General features: G+C 39.7%; 1 protein-coding gene across 1 annotated transcript; it reads left to right on the forward strand.

The window, feature by feature from the left end:
- Positions 1 to 2,603: 2,603 nt before the first annotated feature.
- Positions 2,604 to 17,800, forward strand: LOC131249507 (flavin-containing monooxygenase FMO GS-OX-like 3). The gene is made up of 9 exons (XM_058250317.1): positions 2,604 to 2,680; positions 7,088 to 7,701; positions 7,783 to 7,853; positions 14,339 to 14,488; positions 14,661 to 14,743; positions 15,331 to 15,466; positions 16,593 to 16,766; positions 16,857 to 17,024; positions 17,580 to 17,800. The coding sequence occupies exons 1-8, from the start codon at positions 2,604 to 2,606 to the stop codon at positions 17,019 to 17,021; spliced, it is 1,470 nt and encodes a 489-aa protein (XP_058106300.1). The 3' UTR covers positions 17,022 to 17,024; positions 17,580 to 17,800.
- The last annotated feature ends 748 nt before the right edge of the window (positions 17,801 to 18,548 follow it).

Genomic DNA, 18,548 nt, shown 5'->3' on the forward strand with positions numbered 1-18,548 from the left:
TCCTATCCTATCCAATTGGAAGATATAACATTAAAAATCAACTATGAACTTCCTTTGATCCAGTTTTCAAGAGATGAGAAGGATTAGAATTAGAATTGATTCCATCACAAAACCATGCCCACGAGACAAAGCAAACAACAGAATAAACCAATCCACAACCAATTTCAAAGAGTTATGAATGTTATGAAGGATTTCATCATCCAATCATGCCCATGAGACGATGGTGAACAATAGAGCTTCCTAACTTCATAATCATAATAATGAAAAGAACATACTCAAAACTATCGCAGATTCATTGTAATTTAAGTCACAATAAACCATTAAAAACTAAAGGCATTCCTTATAATTAAACTAGAATCAAAATTAGTTCAACTTAAACCTGAATAAAAAGGCATAAAGAAAAATCTCTTATCTCACTACAAGCTTCACCTCTTAGCCCTATCTAAGAGGTTTAACCAACCATGATCATGATTAACCTATAAACTCTTAAAAACATTAAGGAAGAAAACTAAATAAGAAAAGGAAGAAAAATTGTTTGAAGATCGCCGCCTCCATGCTATCTCTCTCCCTCTCCTCTTCTCTTTATGTCCATCCTTGCGTCTACGGCTGCCTGCATTGAATGCCTCTCTCTCTCTCTCTCTCTCTCTCTCTCTCTCTCTCTCTCTCCTTCTTCTTCTTCTTGCTCTTTTATAAGCAGCAGGGCGGCATGCTAGGAGTCGGTTTAGAGTCAGACCAACTCTGTTTCGCAGTAGAGTTCGCGTGCACAGTGAAAGCACAAATCGAGTTGCGTTTGGAGCAGATTCGCAGTGCGAAATCCACCCATCCATTGATTTTAACTCCTTGGTGGGGTTCAAGACCCCCTCTTGCAGCTTCTGGACGGTCCGGATCATAAATCCGACTGTGATAAAGATCACATAACGGCCCACAGAGGGCCGGATGTGTGGACACACGTCCCTTACGCACGTGACTACGCTGGACTATTCGGTGGGCCCCACAATGATGTTTTTGGAAAGATCCACCCCGTTCATTGGATTCCTGATGAAAAATCAGTTGGAAAGGAGTGGTTTTGGTCGAGTTTTGGTGCAGTCCACTGTATCAAATCAACTCGTCGTTCATCCTGCATTTTCTAGTAATCCACGTGTGTATGTGTGCATAGGACCAAAAGGAGAGCTTGGCTGGGATTGTGGCCACCCCCTGGACATGTTGGACAGTTCAAATCGACCATCAGAGTTGTGATGGTGGGCCATAATGCATGGCAACGGGATGCCTATCTGCTGTTGTGCGAAGGACGTCGGGTCAGCTCGACTTTAACCGGGCTTTGGGTCCGGTGCTGCTCAGCCGTACACATGTTGTGCACACGCATCACATGTGTAGGTCCCACTGTGATGTTTATGAGAAATTCGTTCCATCCATTTGTTTGGCCACCTCATCTAAGGTGTTGAGACTAAAATTGAAGCATATCCAGATATCAGGTGGGCCCCAGATCAATGATTCATGAGCTGATCTGACTATTGGGTCACTTCCACAAGGATCCAAGGGCTGAAATTCGATGTGTATTAAAGTTTTGAGCCAAACGGATAGTAGGAACCCTCTGATCTTGCATTCTGGACGACTATCAGGCCCTTTTAACTTCAATCACGTGATTTGCTCGGATATCCGGTGTGTAAATTCTTCAATCTCGATCGTCTAAGTTCCGTCCCTTGCCTTGATGATTTATAAGCGTTAAATCCATGCTTTTAATACTCTTTTTCAGTCCAAGCTCTTAAATTCACCTTACAACAAAAACACGATTAAAATAGGACGTTAAGCATTATCATGTACGTAAAATCATATGATAATCAAGGTCTAATATGTAATATTTGACCCTTAATAGTATCAAGATGTTTGATGGGACAGAGCGTACCCTAACCGGGCTGAGGCACGTTCCTGACATGAAGAAGAACCTGATTTCTCTTGGTATACTTGAGGCAATGGGCTGCAAGTTCACATGTATTGATGGTACTTTTAAAGTATCTAAGGGAGCACGGGTAATCGTGAAAGCGCAATGACTCAGTAATCTTTATAGGTTGATCGGGAGCACTTCAACAGGTAGAGCTGCAATGGATGTAGTGGATTCTATCTCTACACGTGTGTGGCATGCTGGGCATGGCCACATGAGCGGGCAGGGCATGAAGGATGTGACACGTCGACAGAGATACAGAGTAGGTAGAGCAATCACATGTGAGAAGAATCACACCACATAAATTGCAAGTTATCGGTGAGGTACATGGTTGACTCCAACATTGCATATGCTCTCATTACAAACGAGAGGAATTTGTATTCTATTCAAATGGCTCTAGGTGAGCCCGGTACTGAGAAGTGGAAGGTGACTATGGGCGATGTGATGGACTCGTTGTACCAGATTGACACATAGGATCTAGTGGAGCTTCCAGTGGGCCGAAGAGCGGGGAATATAGGTGGATCTTCAGGAGGATACAGCATAGATACAGAGCGAGGTTGGTAGCGAAAGGTTATGTTCAAAGAGAAGGGATCGGCTTCTCAGAGATATTCACGTCGACGGTATAGCAGATATCTATTACATCCGTGATTGGCGTTGTTGGCCAATGCGATCTCGAGCTGGAAGGATAGATGTGGAGTCTGCACTTCTGTACGGGAAATTGGAAGATCAGATCTACATGAAGTAACTAGAGCGGTTCGAAGTTAAAGGGGCTGAGAAAAAGAGTTTGCAGGAGGTCATGGTATGACTGTCGCCTAGGCAGTGGTATAAAATTTGATTCCTTCATGGTGAGTCAGGTATTATATGTTGATACATGCAGATCGTCAATCATGACATGTCTGAAATCAACGTACTAAAGACTCGGCTAAGTGAGACATTCAAGATGAATGATCGGGGGGCTGCAAAGATAGTTCTCGGCATTGAGACTAAAAGAAGAGTAGGCTTTAGTTATCTCAAGAAGAATACATTGGGTAGGTATTGATCAAGTATGTGATGGACCAGGCAAAGCCGAAAAGCGTTCCCTACGCATCTCTCCTCAAGTTTTCCTTAGGACATGTTCCAAAACATATGAGGAAAAGCATGATATGTCTCATGAGCCTTATTCGAATGCGATTGGCAGTGTATGTCATGGTCTATATTAGATCAGTTATTTCACACACAATCGGTATTGCAAGCAAATACCCCGGCAAGCAACATTGGATGGCGATGAGATGGTTACTTTGATACATTCGAGGTACAGAAGACTACATCTTACTTTTGAGAAGACAAGAGCAAAGGTGGTTGGGCATGTGGATTCAGATTCGGCAGACATGCTCACCTAGATCGTTCCTGCAGAGAAGTTTAAATTCTATGCAACTTCTCTGGGCTTGGTGATGGTGTAAAGGGAAGATAAAGTGTGCACGAGAAGCATTGATGGAGCTGTGATGCAAGACAAAAATAAGAGAAAAAGTCAAGAAGCTACACAATTGAATATTGAAGACATGGTGGAGATTGTTATTAAAATAGATGTGTTAAATCTGGTCTGAGGTGCTTGATCAATTGAGGGACTGGCTCGACTAGTCGAAGGTCCCTTCAACTGGTCGAAGCCTGTTCGACTCGAAGTCCAGCAACAATGTATTTGGAATTTTCGAGACGCTCGACCAGTCAAGGGACAGGCTCGACCAGTCGAAGGGATCCTTCGACCAGTCAAAGCTTTGGCTCGACTAGTCGAAGGATACGCAGACTGCGCGCGGACTATGTAAATTTGAGGTAATTTTCGGACTATTCCAAAGTCGTTGCAAAAAAGGAGTTTCCTAAACTATAAATAGGAGTCCCTAGGGCTATTCTAAAGTATGTTAAGGCTTTCTAAAGTATTCTAAAGGGTTTCTAAAAGGGTTCTAGGGTTATTAAAGGGTGTATCACGGGTGAGATTCGAGGTTGTTCGAATCTAAAAGGTAAGTCCTCTCTCTTTGTAATTTCTATTTTCATAGTGTATTTCTGTCACTTTGTGCTGTAGTTTTTTCCCGTAAGGGTTTTCCACGTTAAATCTCTGTGTTCTCTTGTGATTGCTTGGTGCTTTTGGATTGTTATCCTAGATCCATACCTTTATGATTCCGCATCACAAATCCCAACAAAACTTTGATGAATTTCAAAAGACTTTAGCAAACTTTAACTGAATTTAATACACTTTGATAAATTTTAATAAACTTTGACAAAGACTTCAACACACTTTGATAAATTTTAATGAACCTCAACAAATATAGATAGGCTTCAACTGATTCTAACACCCTTTGACAAACTTTAATGAACTCACGAGACTTTAAAATCTTCAATACACTTCAAAGTGGTTGACTATTAATATCTTTTAAAATATATCAGTCTCTCTCTCTCTCTCTCTCTCTCTCTCTCTCTCTCTCTCTCTCTCTCTCTATATATATATATATATATATATATATATATATATAAGTTCTTCTTTTTTTTTTCATCCACTGGATATTCATTGAAGAAAGATTGGACTGTACATCCATTCAGGCGGGCCTCGACAAAAATGAACCGGGCCACGCCTATCATATGTCATTCCTACACAAGGCTAAAGCAGGAAGAGGAATCTTAGGATTCCCTAATCGAACCAAGACCCGTCTGGTCCAAAACTATCTCGCCTCTGGAAAGGAGAGGGAGGTCAGGTGGAGTTGTGAAGATCCTATTCGACTGGTAGGCGCTGTCCATGTGGGCCAAAATGTCGGCTACTTTGTTAGCTTCTCTAGGGATGTACTTCAAGGAGACGGTGGCCGAAGATATGATATGATCGAGATTGAATTTCCAGTAGTGGATAATCCAGGAGGGGGGAGGGGATTTCCTGGATAACAAGTCCACCACCGCACTTGAATCGCTCTTGACCTCGATCCTATAAGCCTCTATCCAAGCAAAGATAAAGGCCATCTATCACTGCTTTGGTTTCGGCTAGAAAATTTGAACCAATTCCGTAGGCTTTGCAGAAGGCAAAAATCAGATCGCCCCTGACATCCCTAGCTACTCCCACACTACTCGAAGGGCTTGAGTTCCCCCTAGAGGAGTCGTCCACATTGAGTTTAATCCAGCCAGGATTAGGCCCGAGCCATTTGACACTGGAAATTTGAGGTTTTGGGCTACGACTTGGCGAGAGCCCAAGGAAATTGAAAGAAGCAGAGGAGTGCTGGTTGGGGGGGAGCCGGCCACATTGAGTTTAATCCAACCAATATTAGGCCCGAGCCATTTGACAATGGAAATTTGAGGTTTTGGGCTGCGACTTGGCGAGAGCCCAAGGAAACTGAAAGAAGCAGAGGAGCGTTGCGCTTGCTGTGCCCAAAACTAGTGAGCCATCTGTAGATGTTACGGATGGCGGAAGCTAGGTTGGGGGAGATATCTTCAAATTTTTTGGCATTTCTGGCTCCCGAGATTTCCCAACGGACCAGTGAAGTACATCAAAGTTTGTTAAAAATGTTACGTGTATATATATAAGTTCATTGAAGTACAACAAAGTCTATTAAAATTTGTTGAAGTTAATTGAAGTTCGTGGAAGAGCATCTAAGTTTATCAAAGTGTACCAAACTTCACAGAAGTGTTGCTAAAGTTTGTTTAAGCAGCGTGATATCAAAGATGAACAACCATATTAGGCCAATATTAAAGTTGAACAATTGAATTCAATTGATGTTTAGAATAAATGATTAAATTAGTCAGATATCAAAAGATAAAATATTTGACTCCACTTATATTAAAAATGATCTGTCCAAACGATGTCATAACAAAGATTGATGATTTGATTAGGCAAATATTGAGAATAAATTAAAATATTTTTAAACCGATTTTTACGGTGAATAATTAAATTAAGTGGTAATGAGAACATAAGTAGCCAAACATGATGATCATAAACTCTACGGGCCCATCATGATCATGATGTAACATCCAAGCCGTCCATCATTTTCAAGACTCCTTTGACAATTTATTACAAATATCAAGGAGATCTGAAGTTTAACTGGGCCACAATACACATGGAACAGTGGGTATGGGAGCGCCTACTGATGAATCCTTCTTAGGCCCCACCGTTATGTTTATATGCCATCAAGCCCGTTCATAAGGAAGAGCAAATCATATACCGGATCCCAAACAACCTTTCAACTGCATCCAATCGTTACTTTTACGAGCGGTATGACTCACATTGGTTTATGCTGGGCCTGATTTTTGAGATTTAAGTGCTGATATGATTTGCCACAAATGATGGACAGATTGGATTTCACAAACACATATAACTGTGGGCCCCACAGAACTTTTTTTTTGGTGTGTGTGTGAGCACGGACTACACGCGGTTAATTGCGTGTCGACCATTGGCAGAAGAATCCGGACCAGAAGCAGGATTTTACTTGAGTCCGGATCCTCTGTTTGTCAAAAGCTTGTCTTTTCTGCTTTCTTGTATTATCATTGGTCCATGCCTGTCAGCAATGGGACGCGGATTGCGTCCTACCCCCGCCCGGACGGATTACCGTCTAGGCACGGCTCTGTGGGGCCCAACGAGATGCAATTATTTTATCCACGCCGTTCATCGCTTCTATCAGACCGTTTTAAATTATAAAAATGAAGCAGATCCACAGCTCCAGTGGACCACACCAAAGGAAGCTGCAGTGATAATGACAACCACCGTTGAAGCCTTTCTAAGGGCCACTATAATGGTTTTTTACCATCCAACCTGTTAATAAGTTCATGTAGACGTTGATGAAGTGAAAACACAAATATAATCTTGATCCAAAACTTCTCCAGATCCCAAGAACATTTTAATGGTGGAAGTTCAATCCCTACCTTGTGGTCCATTAGAACTGTGTAACTGCCTCATTTTTGGGTTCATATCTTAAATTGATCTTAGAAAATATATGAACGGCTTGGATAAAACACTTACATCTCGATGGCCCCACAGAGCCATGCCCGGACGGATAACCGTCCGGGCGGGGTAGGACGCAATCCGCGTCCGTCAGCAATGACGGTGTGTAATGATACCGTCCAATAGACTGCAACAACCACGATTTTCCTGCCTGACGCAAACAGAGGATCCGTATTCTTGTGGCAAAGCATTCGGATTTGCAGTCCTTTTCTTGTACTTACAAAGCTTCGTATTGGATCCCGTTTCATCTTTATAACCACGCGCGGGGAAAATCCCATTCTGATGGCGCGTTCTTGCAAGGTGGCCGTAATAGGGGCAGGCGTGTCCGGACTCGTCGCTGCTCGCGAGCTCGTCAGAGAAGGCCACCGAGTCGTTGTCTTCGAGAAGAGCGACCGAATCGGCGGCACGTGGGTCTACGACCCGCGGGTAGAGTCGGACCCGCTCGGACTCGACCCGAGTCGGGAAATCGTGCACGGCAGCCTCTACCTCTCGCTCCGCACCAACCTCCCTCGACAGCTCATGAGCTTCTTGGATTTCCCTTTCACAGCCACAGGGAATGGAGATTCCAGAACTTTCCCACGCCACGAAGAGGTCCTGGCTTACATTGAGGACTTCACGGCTGAGTTCGGGCTTCTTGAGCTGATCCGGTTCGGTGCAGAGGTCGTCCGAGTCAGCTCCGTTGACATGAGGAATATTAACGAGTGGGTCGTGGAGTGGCGGACTCAGGGATCGGACTCGATACCGGAGTCCGAGATTTTCGATGCTGTCGTCATCTGCTCCGGACATCACACAGAGCCACGGGTCGCTAAGATTCCAGGTATACTCGAAAACCGACGGTTGAGATTTCTCTTGTTCTTGATTTTGAATGCTGACGTTTGATAGTTTAAACATGCCACAGGCATTGACAAGTGGCCTGGAAAGCAGATACACAGCCACAATTATCGGATTCCGGATCCATTCCTGGACCAGGTTTGGTGAACAGACTGCATTTCAATGCCCGATTGAATTGAATTGCGATAATACAATTCAATGAAGTGGAAATGAACGAAAGTCGGATTAGCCCTGTTCCATTCATTTCTTCGTATGTTTAATCGAATTATTGCAATTCAGTCCAATTGAGCATCCAAACGCACATTAATTGTTATGTGTGGAATTATTAGATATATTTAAATTGCTTCTTTTTCTCATTTTCTGCCTTTTTTTACTTTTTGGAGTTCTAGATTTAAATCGCACGGCAGGAAAGGTTGTGTTTTTGAATGTCAAAATATATATATATATATACACACACACACACACACGGAAACGCTCGCCTGCGAACCGGTTCGTACGTACTACATACCAACTTTTTTGAGAACCAATCATACGTGATGTGGATCCAAAATCTGAACCGTTCATGTGAAGCAGCACCTCGTAAAACCCCCCGGACCAAGTTTTACTTTGATCTAAAACTTTGATGGGCCATGAAAAATGAAAACAGTTTCCTCCCTTGATTTGCATTTCTCTTTTCTATGGCCCATCAGAATTTTAGTTCAGGGTGAAAATTTGTCATATGAGGTTTCATGGGATTCCGCATCACATGGACCATTCAGATTAGACACCCATGACACGTGTGCATGCATAGGTGCGCAGGGGAGCATGACTCTATATATATATATATATAAGCCTAATTTGCATAAGAGGAGCTAGAATAGGCATGTGGCATCATCTTACCAAAACAGTGCAAGTAGTAATCCCATATTAGAGTGATGAAGCGAAGAATCGATTTAATTTGTTCATAGGATTCCTTATCCAAGCCTATATTTTTATTGGTATCTTAGTCTTCTTCATCGGTCCTTTGATCCGCTTTGATTATATGTATTAATTTCTCATATGTCCTTTTTATTTGATCAAACTTATTTTAAGCACTTATCACTAAATTTTGGTATTTTCAGTGATTTTTCCTTATTAAGGGCATTTGGTAAATCCAAATAATTAAGTGATTAATTTCGACTTTCACTTAAAAAGGGAATGTTTTTTTTTTTTTTAGCTCCCCTATCACTTAGTGCAAAATATGGTAAGTGATTTTGCTTCATATCAATAATTTAAAATGAAAACAATGTCCTTCATGTTCTTAAAAAATGTTAACACTTTTGGGGCCACCTTATGAGGTCTAATCGCAGATGTAAATCGTTAATCTCGAAGTACCCATCAAGCCCTTTGAAATAAGTGTTCACTCACCCAGAATGGAGATCAGAACGCTAAGATCTTGAACATCGAAGTTGGTGTGTTGCTGCACATTCAGGCTAGATGTGTGATAGTAATGATTTGACATTGTGGTTCATTTTTGAGTTGTGTCTAGAATTATTTCATGAAGTAGACTGCACATCTTGTAGTACTCATTGATAACTTCAAAACAAGTAGTCGCATGTCCTGAATGGAGATCGAAGCGTTGAGATCTTGTATGTTGAAATTGGGGCGTCGCTGCACATTTAGGCCACGTGCAGTAATAATGATTTAACTTTGTGCCTTAATTTTCAAGGTATTTCTAGATTCCTTTAGTAAAGTAAACAGCACATCTTTTAGTACTCATTGATAACTTCGAAACAAGTAATAATATATTTCAAATGGAGATCAGAGAGTTGAGATCTTGTACGTCGGGTTGGTGTGTCACTGCACATTGGGCAACATGTGCAGTGATAATTATTTGACTTTATGGCCTACTTTCTAAGGTGTTTATAGTCTCCTTTCGACATGTGAACCACACATTTTGTAATAATCATTTATACTTTAAAATAAGTTGTTGCACGTCCTAAACAAGAATCTAAATGTTGAGAGATTGGACATACAAAATTGCGTGTCAACACAATGCCGACAATATATATATATAGCCAAAAATGATGTCAACTGTTTGTCACATTTTTGTCATTTTGTCTCCTTTAGGAGATCTAAACCTTCCATAACGTCCAATGCTTCGAGCTCTAAGAAATCAAGGGATCGGTCGTCTAGATCGGTGCATGAAACGCGAAAGAAACAAATGTTCGAGATGGATCGTTCCTTCAGTGGACCATATTTCCTCATCCGCTGATCGGATTTAGACAACATTTTGTCTAATGGGTTTTTCAATGTGTTCTTCAAGATGGTTTGGTCGGATTGGACCATGCCTGACCTGATCCGATCAAATGAGATCGTGGCCATTCAACCTTATTTTTGATAGATCTAATTCAATTCAGGTTAGATTAGACTTAAAAACTTTTTCTAGCTAATAAATACCTACTAAAAACATCTAACGGTTCAAAATGATCGCATGATTGTCCAATCAAGGAGATATAGACCGTGAACATCTAGGCTTGTTGCATGGCAATATCAAATGATGACCTATCAGAATCAGCCCAATATCTGGGCAGTCTTTATTAGTATGGCACACCTACACAGATCTTGCATGTGCGTCTAATTGACCTTCATTCTCTCGTTACCTACTATTCACTGTTGAACTTACTAAAATAGATAAGGTTAAAACTTATATATTGATCAAGTCACATTCTCTTCCGAAAAAGTATAAGAGGAAAGTATTAAAATTTTATTGGATCAAGCATAGATGCACTGAATTTAGTAGCATGACAATAGCATGTTTTGTCTCATACTCTACAAAAGATATAAATTAAGACAATATACTAAAATATGACAAATTGTCAATTTTCAGACATTTGTAGTTTATTTTTACCAAACAAGTTTTTGCGAAAAAAGTACTTTTCAGATATCATGACTTTTTTTTTAGATAAATTACCAAACAGTTTTTGCAGTACTTATTAAGTACTAAAATTCAGTACTTCAAGTTTTCAGCACTTGAATTAATTTTCAGACCTTATTTATCAATTTACCAACGACACCTTAGTGAAAAGTAAGATCTATCCACCCTTGTGAGGCTGTGTGCTCCATGGCTTAAGATCTCATTCCATGACGAATTGACAACATGTAACTCAGTAATGGCCCTAGACAAGATGATTTTTGGGCTTTATTTAGAAAAGACGTAATCGGAACTCATTGAATTGGATGAATCGATTGGGACTCATTCCTCTTAGGAGCAGTGATAAAGTTATAAAACATGACAAAAGATTTAAACTAATGAAAGAGAAGATGCACATAAAAATCGTGTGAAGTCCAATGAGGGCTTCCACAAAACGCTTATAATAACAAATTAAAATTATGAACTTTAAGCCATTTACACAATGAGATAAGATTAGCAAAAATTACAAGTCGTATATGTATATTTCAATGCAATACAAATGAACAGTATAGATACACTGCAGGTGTACATATTCTATTCATTCCTTTTACAATTCTGATTCGACCAAGTCTCATAGCATGACTTATCAATATGTTAAAGTTGCAGACTGACTTGGGTGTGACTAATCCTCATGATATCAGTATCAGTGATATGATCTGGTCTCAGATCTGACCAGGTCGAGCACCGAAACGTGTGTTTTAAAACCATGGTTTGCACTCCTCTGATTGGAACTTTATTTAGGAATTCTTATCAATATTATTTTCATCCTTCAATACCTATGTGTTATTATTAGTAAATTTTTATTTCTTCTTGGCATTTTAACTACTCCACATAATCATTTTTGGTTGCCTTTTGAACTCTCAAAAAACCCTTCCTAGGCGAGCCCCTACAATGCTAAGTTGAGTAGAGCCAAAAGCTAAAATAACTGTTCCAACTGCCATGCCATCTTGGTTCTTTAGTTGTTCGAAAAGAGGATGGCCATATTTTTATTCCAATTTCCAATCTCTATTGTTTTCTCATTGGTCTTGCAATGATGATATGGTGATTGCCCTTTCAAACTTCAGTTGGATAGATTCAGTATGTCCTATGTACATTGTAATGAGCTGCATTATGTGGCACTGGCTCATTGTTTTATCCATCTTCAAGCCATCTGCTGAAAACTCAGTGCTTACTGAATCTAGTTCCTTGGTATGTTCATTTCAGTTTACTCCATCTAATCATGTTTGGCTGTGGTTCCTTCTTCTTCTTTTTTATGAAAACAACCTGCAAAGCTAAGTTTATGTGATGGAAAGTTGAGTTGAGACAAGTGAAAGACTCAAAGTACAAAGCCAAGCGAAGCAATCCAACCCAGGTTTTTTCCTTCACATTATTCTTTTCTGGAGACAAAATAAGGAAGTTGTACATATTTTTCTACTCGCTCTTACACTGTCAGGAACATCTTTGCCATAAAACTCTAGTAGTTTTCTATTTGTTTCCTCAAATCATACCCATTTTTTCAGATCCTCTTTGTTGAAAGGTATTAGGAAGAATTTTCCTGTTGTGAAGAGAACCGTTTCCCAAGAAAACATTATCACAGAAATTTCATTATGTTCAAAGGCTCACATCTTGCTAATCATTTAAATTTGTACCCTTTTTATACTATAAAAACCTCAAAATTAGTTTAAGTTGGGAGCGTGATCTACTCTATCGATGGGTTAATCTTAGATACTACAAATCACTAAGCTATAAAACTGTTGGACGTAGGCCAGTGGGGCCCACTGGTGAGCAATCACTAGTGGGTGGGTCCCACATGTTTAGGCTTTCTCCGGCCTTCTTTTCCATTCGGTTGAGATTTCAAATTCAACTTTGAATTTGAAATATGATAAGAGATAAGGATTTGACCGGATAATATGGTTTCATCTTATCTCATCCGATTTCTCCCTCCTTTCCTATAAAAGGGATGCGTTCTCTCTCTCGCAACAATACAATTATACGAAATACCGAGAGTATACAGAGAGATATAGTGTGCACGGTAGTCTGTCCATCTTAGCTTGTCCTTGGGACGATCTGATCCATAGATCGCAATCCGGGGCCACTATATACCGTAGGATCAGAGGTGTGAATAGTTCCATCTGCTCCAGTAGTAGATAGGCGGGCCGTTGGAGCGTCAATCTTCTGCTTTGTAAAGGTTCCAAACATCGTGTAGACCGTCAGATCTTGAGGGCTCACCTTCCGCGCTTCCCTACAAAAACAAGAATCATGTAATACTTTATCCCATACTGAACTAATTATGCTTGCACTAAATTGATTTTTTTTCCCCCTTGATGTGAATATGGTGCATCATTTTATTTTTCTTACTAGTGACTAACAATCCTCAAAGCCATTGGTACTTGTACTGTCCCACATTTTGCTTCCTTCTTGTGATATCTATGGAGCATTTTGCAGCCAGCTTCTGTCGAATGATTGAGAAAGTTCATTTTATCCATTTTAAGGCCACTCGTGTTGCAATGCATGCAGACGTCTTGTATTCTATTTGCTGTAATCAGTGGGTGTACTAAACAGTTGACTGTAACTGGCAGTGCCCCCAACCCAAAATTTTGAGGGGATTAGAATTAAATCTACCCTGTTGAGTAGGATTAGAGTTGAGTAGGATTAGAATTAAATCTATGTAAAACCACATTTAGTGGTTGCTATTGGTTGTGCTAGAAACTTCTATATAGTGAAAACTCTCATATCATCTTCTCCCATGAATGTAGCCACACACCATGAAGAACCATGTAAAATTCGTGTTTTCTTGTGCTTTTTGCTTTTCCATTGTGTGCCATTGTGATTCTCTGAACAAACAACTCACTAGATGTATTATGAAAATGAAGCTCTTCTCATGAAGGTAGACTCTTGCAATTTGAAGTTATTGAAGACTTCTTTTGTTTTCTTTCAGATGAGTTTAGTTTTTGAGGTTCCGGCCAATTTCACGATGAAGGCTACAGAAGTCTTTCATTGACCCAAAGTCATGCACTGAAATGTCGAAAGGGCATGTGGTTAAAATACACAAGGAAAACAAAATTGTTAATGACTAACCTGCTCCAAGAAAGTACAATAGTTTCTAAACAGCACACTGATACTCCCTTCAAGTTGAGATATGCCTACAATACAGAACGCTTGCAAGTAAAAAGCTTGTGTTTTCATGCTCACATTGTAGTTTTCTGATGATGATGTCAACCACCCTGAACTTTCTCACATTTCAGTTTGAATTCTCTGTTAACCAATTTTTATTGAAGTAACTGAAACCTGAGAAAGTAAGGAAATTACGGATGTACATTAAAAGTCTAGATCCCTGAACTGTGTAACAGGATTTCTTTATGCGAGCAAGAAAGGCATTTACATTGAAAGCTTCTTCAGTCATTTTTGTTGGTCTAGGACTACTAATCCAAACCTTGCTCTGATGCCATGGTAAATTGGCTATAAGTGTTGATTTCACTGATTTAAAGTGATATGATACACAACACAGAGACATGCAAAATATTCAAGGGCCATTTGACTAGAATAGCCACAAAGCAAAAAAGAAGAAAAAAGAAGAAGAAGAAGAAGAGAAAGAAGAAAAAAAAGAAATTAACTGGGCTATTTCTGCCTCTGTGATGTTAACTACACTTATAATTATTATTTTCATCTACTCGGTTATTCTTAAGTATTCACTGCATGTTTTGTTGGCCAGATTGTAGTTCTGATTGGAAAAGGTCCTAGTGGCCTGGATATCTGTAGAGATATTTCAAAGTTAGCCAAAGAAGTCCATCTAACATCAAGATCCATAGATGTTGAAGTTGCAAAGTTGGAGGGCCATGATAATATTTGGCAGCATCCGATGGTATGTTGACACCTTTATTGTCACTACATCCTGTAGTTCCCACAACATAATTCCTTGCATTATAGGCGTCTCACAAAAAGCTTTTTCATTGGAAACGTTATGTTGAAAATATGAAATCGGAGTGGACATAAAGGAACAAAGGCACGCCACTAATTTGAGCTCCTTACTGCAGATAAAGTCCATTCATGAAGACGGTACAGTGCTATTTCATGATGGATCATCAGTTTTTGCAGATGTCATCTTCCATTGTACAGGGTATCAAAGCTACTTATTTATCAGTTTCTTCAATTCTTCCATTTTCTTTGTTAAATCCATATTGATGTTTTTGAGGCAGGCTTACAGGTTCCTCTTGGAGATGGAAGCCCTGTAATCAATAGTATTTTACAGAAGTGTTGCATTCTTGGCATACAGAACCATTGATCGGGTGGGCCACTGTTGGAAGTGGCCATATATCATATATTACAGAAATTGGACTATCTGAGCCATTGCATTAGCGTTCAAAATTAGCGGCTAAAAAAGTCAAGCAAAAAAAAAAAGAAGAAATGGTCCACATTCAATTGGTTAAAACTACACTGGTTGGATGCTAGGATTATAAAATTACAGTGATTTTTAGGATGTGGTCTGTCCTCATGGTTGCCCAACTTTTCAGTGGCTCTGATTGCTGTAAATAGAGATCATGTCTCCATTCGTGAACTTCTATCGCTCTCTATATTGAAGAAATCATGAGTTGGATTTTATTTTTTTTAATGGTGGAAAGGCTTGGTAAGCTGATGGGCCTTGCACATCGACCATATCGGCCTTTGCTATTGTAAATTTCTTTTGAATTCATCATTTTCTTTCAGGTACAACTACAATTTCCCCTTCCTGGAAACAAATGGAATTGTAAGCGTTGATGACAACCGTGTTGGACCTCTATATAAACATGTTTTCCCACCACGGTTGGCTCCTTGGATCTCATTTGTGGGCATACCTAGCAAGGTTGGTTAATAAGTTCAATAGCTAGTCATACGTCACCACTGTTTTCCTTTTCCTTTTGGGAATTGAACACTGTTTCTCCCAATTTTTACTTGTGATGAGGAATTAATTTGGTAATTTTGAAAATGACGAAGGCATACAGACTTACCCGATACCAAACCTCACCTTTTTCTTCCCTAAATCATCAACTGGTTACTAAACCTATTCAAACAGCTTATAAAATGATTCTGCTAAATGACTCTGAATCTCTGTCCCTATTAGTAGATATCTTGTATTTTAGACTTGCAGGCCTGCATATCAGAGAGCTGAAAGTTTGTTTTATTTCGTTCTGTTGGATATGAATGAAGGCATGATCAGTTGTGAAACTGGTACTGTAAGTTCTTGTGTGATTTTGATCTGTGTTTAGGTAAATTTCAGCAAAGCTTTGTTTGGATGCTCAATTGAATTGAATCGTAATAAAATCAATTCAATATTGGAAAAATGACAAAAATTGGCTTAGCTCCATCTTACTCTTCACAGCTGACAATGACCAAACCTGACTTAGATACAAAATCATGCACTCCAAGTTGGGTGATCAAAATGGTAATTTTGGACCGAGCTCCTCATGAATGGAGTGGGCTTGCTCCACATTAGTCATCTCCTCTTTATTGAATTGAGTAACTGAAATTCATTTAAATTATGTACGAGTGCCATTGGGCTGATTCTGTATTACTTGTAATTTTGGGGTAGTTTGGGAAGGTGGAAAATCTTGGAAAATTAAATCAATTTTATTGAAAATCTACTTATCCTGTGTTTGAGAAGACGAAAAAAAAAGAAGCATGGAAACTGATTTCCATTTCTAAGGTTTTCCTTAAATAACATGGACACCGATTTCTTCCATAAAACCTTTTAAATGTCTAATTCCACAGTAATGAGAGACATTTCTAATAGTTTTGACCATTGACCTTCTAACATTTCCATGAAAAGCAACACTGCAAACCAAATAACTGAAATACTGTTGGATTCCGCAGTTTTCCATTACCTAAGTATTCCATAAGAGTTTAACCTGCCATCAGTAAGCCAAATCCATCTTGAACTGATTAAACCATATACATAATTAAGTGAAGAAGCTCCCTTTCTCTACTTCCAGGTTATCACTTTTATCACATTCGAGCTACAGTCCAAGTGGGTGGCTCATGTTCTGTCTGGCAAGGTGGTGCTACCAAAGGAAGAGGAGATGTTTGCATCTGTTGAAGAATTTTACATGACAATGAAGGAAGCAGGGAGGCCAAAACACTATACACATACTCTTTATCCATCTGAGGTTCTCATGCTCATATACATCAACTTGCTCATTCAAATCATGATATGGGTTTGCTATTGTCATCATAACTGTCTTTCTCTCTGATGACAGTTTGAGTACAAGAACTGGCTCATTGCTCAGCTAGGCCTCCCACCTCTAGACGAGTCGATAAAGCAGATGTATGTTTCTACTATCACAGGTCTTCTCTCTCATTTCGACGGATTTCGCGACCAATGGGATGATGGCCATTGGACTCAACAATCACATTCTGCCTAAAAGGTTACACTATTTTTCTTGAGCCATATTTTTCAAAGTGGTATCATATGTTGCTTTGATGGAGAGAAATGACATTTTCTTTTTATTTGACCCAGCAGTGGTTCCAGTGGGGCCTACCTTCTGGTAACCAAAGTCATTGATCTGGTGGGCCCCATCTTGGGATGGATTCTCTAATATTTTTCCCCATGTTCTCCTAATCGTGGCCATCCCGTCGAAGATGGACAATTACAAATGAGGGTCCACATCTGATGATGCCTGAGTCGGATGGTTGGGATCAAGAAATGGGAAATATTCTGGGGCGTTCCTATCAATCATGGAGCCACAAATGAATGGTTTGGCTGAGCAGGTGGGCCCCACTTGTACAGCTTGTCGGGCAGAACAAAAGCGCTACCGAACATTTTGTATTTCATCCACCTCATGATGTGAAGTAAAAGAGTCATGTGGGTTTTGAAATATTGCTTTGGATCTCTTCCATGTTTTTTGTTCTTTAGTAACCAACAACTGATGATAGACTTTGTAGGTGGTCATTTAAACTGATAATCAGCTGCCTATCTGCAGAGAATGAAGTTGGTGACCGACGAAGATTGTCATGTATTTTAGCAGCGAGAAAAGTGCTAGTTCTTAAGAGGTTAGTGAAAATAATCAGTGGTCTATGTGCAGATTTTATTAAAAAATAAAGTCAAATGTAGTTTTGTTTGTCCAAGATTTCATTGTATTTTTGTTTCCTGGTGTGGTAGTCATGAATAAAATATGAAATGAAGAGAGATGCAAAAGAAAAAAAAAAAAAAAACCTTGATCATTTGGATTGTTACACAGAGCAATGATCCAGTGGGAATTCATCTTTCCCTTGAACTTTCATCTGTGGGACCTAGGTGAGCCCACATAGGATTATATTGAAGTATTTGATAGGTGTCCGTCATAGCTTGATCATGGCCCCTAGAATCACCATAATCAGATGATAAACATCCTAGAATCACCTTGATCATTTGGAATGTTACACGTGTGAATTCTTCTTATTCCCTTGAACTTTGTGGGATCCAGGTGGGCCCACATAAGATTATATTGGAGCATTTGATAGGTGTCCATCATGGACTGCTCATTGCCCTAGAATCACACATGATCAAATGATAAATGCCATCCAATCACCATTTGCAAACCTTTTTTATTACCACCTTCCATTTCGCTCTCCCATAATTGGATGGCTTTGTGATCATGGTGATTTTGGTGCCATGTCCATTTCATCACTGTGGAATCTCTTTCATCCACCAGTCTTAGTAGTCACAGGTGGGCCCCACAGGAATTTTCACTGCAATAAGGCAAGAAGTATTGGATCACTGTGTGAAAGAAATTAATAATGTGTAGAGATAGGAGCCACTACCCTCACAGCATTATAGTTTAATTACCATGCTCTTAGTTGGATTGGGACACTTGGATAATCCAAGTGATCAATCTGGGCCATCTATCAGGTTTAGTGTACGGTTTGTCTGGGCAAGCCCGCCCTGTTGAGCGAGTGCATGGTTCTCTAAA

The sequence above is a fragment of the Magnolia sinica genome, chromosome 6 (genome assembly GCF_029962835.1).
Source record: "Magnolia sinica isolate HGM2019 chromosome 6, MsV1, whole genome shotgun sequence".
In the NCBI taxonomy this organism is placed as follows: Eukaryota; Viridiplantae; Streptophyta; class Magnoliopsida; order Magnoliales; family Magnoliaceae; genus Magnolia; species Magnolia sinica.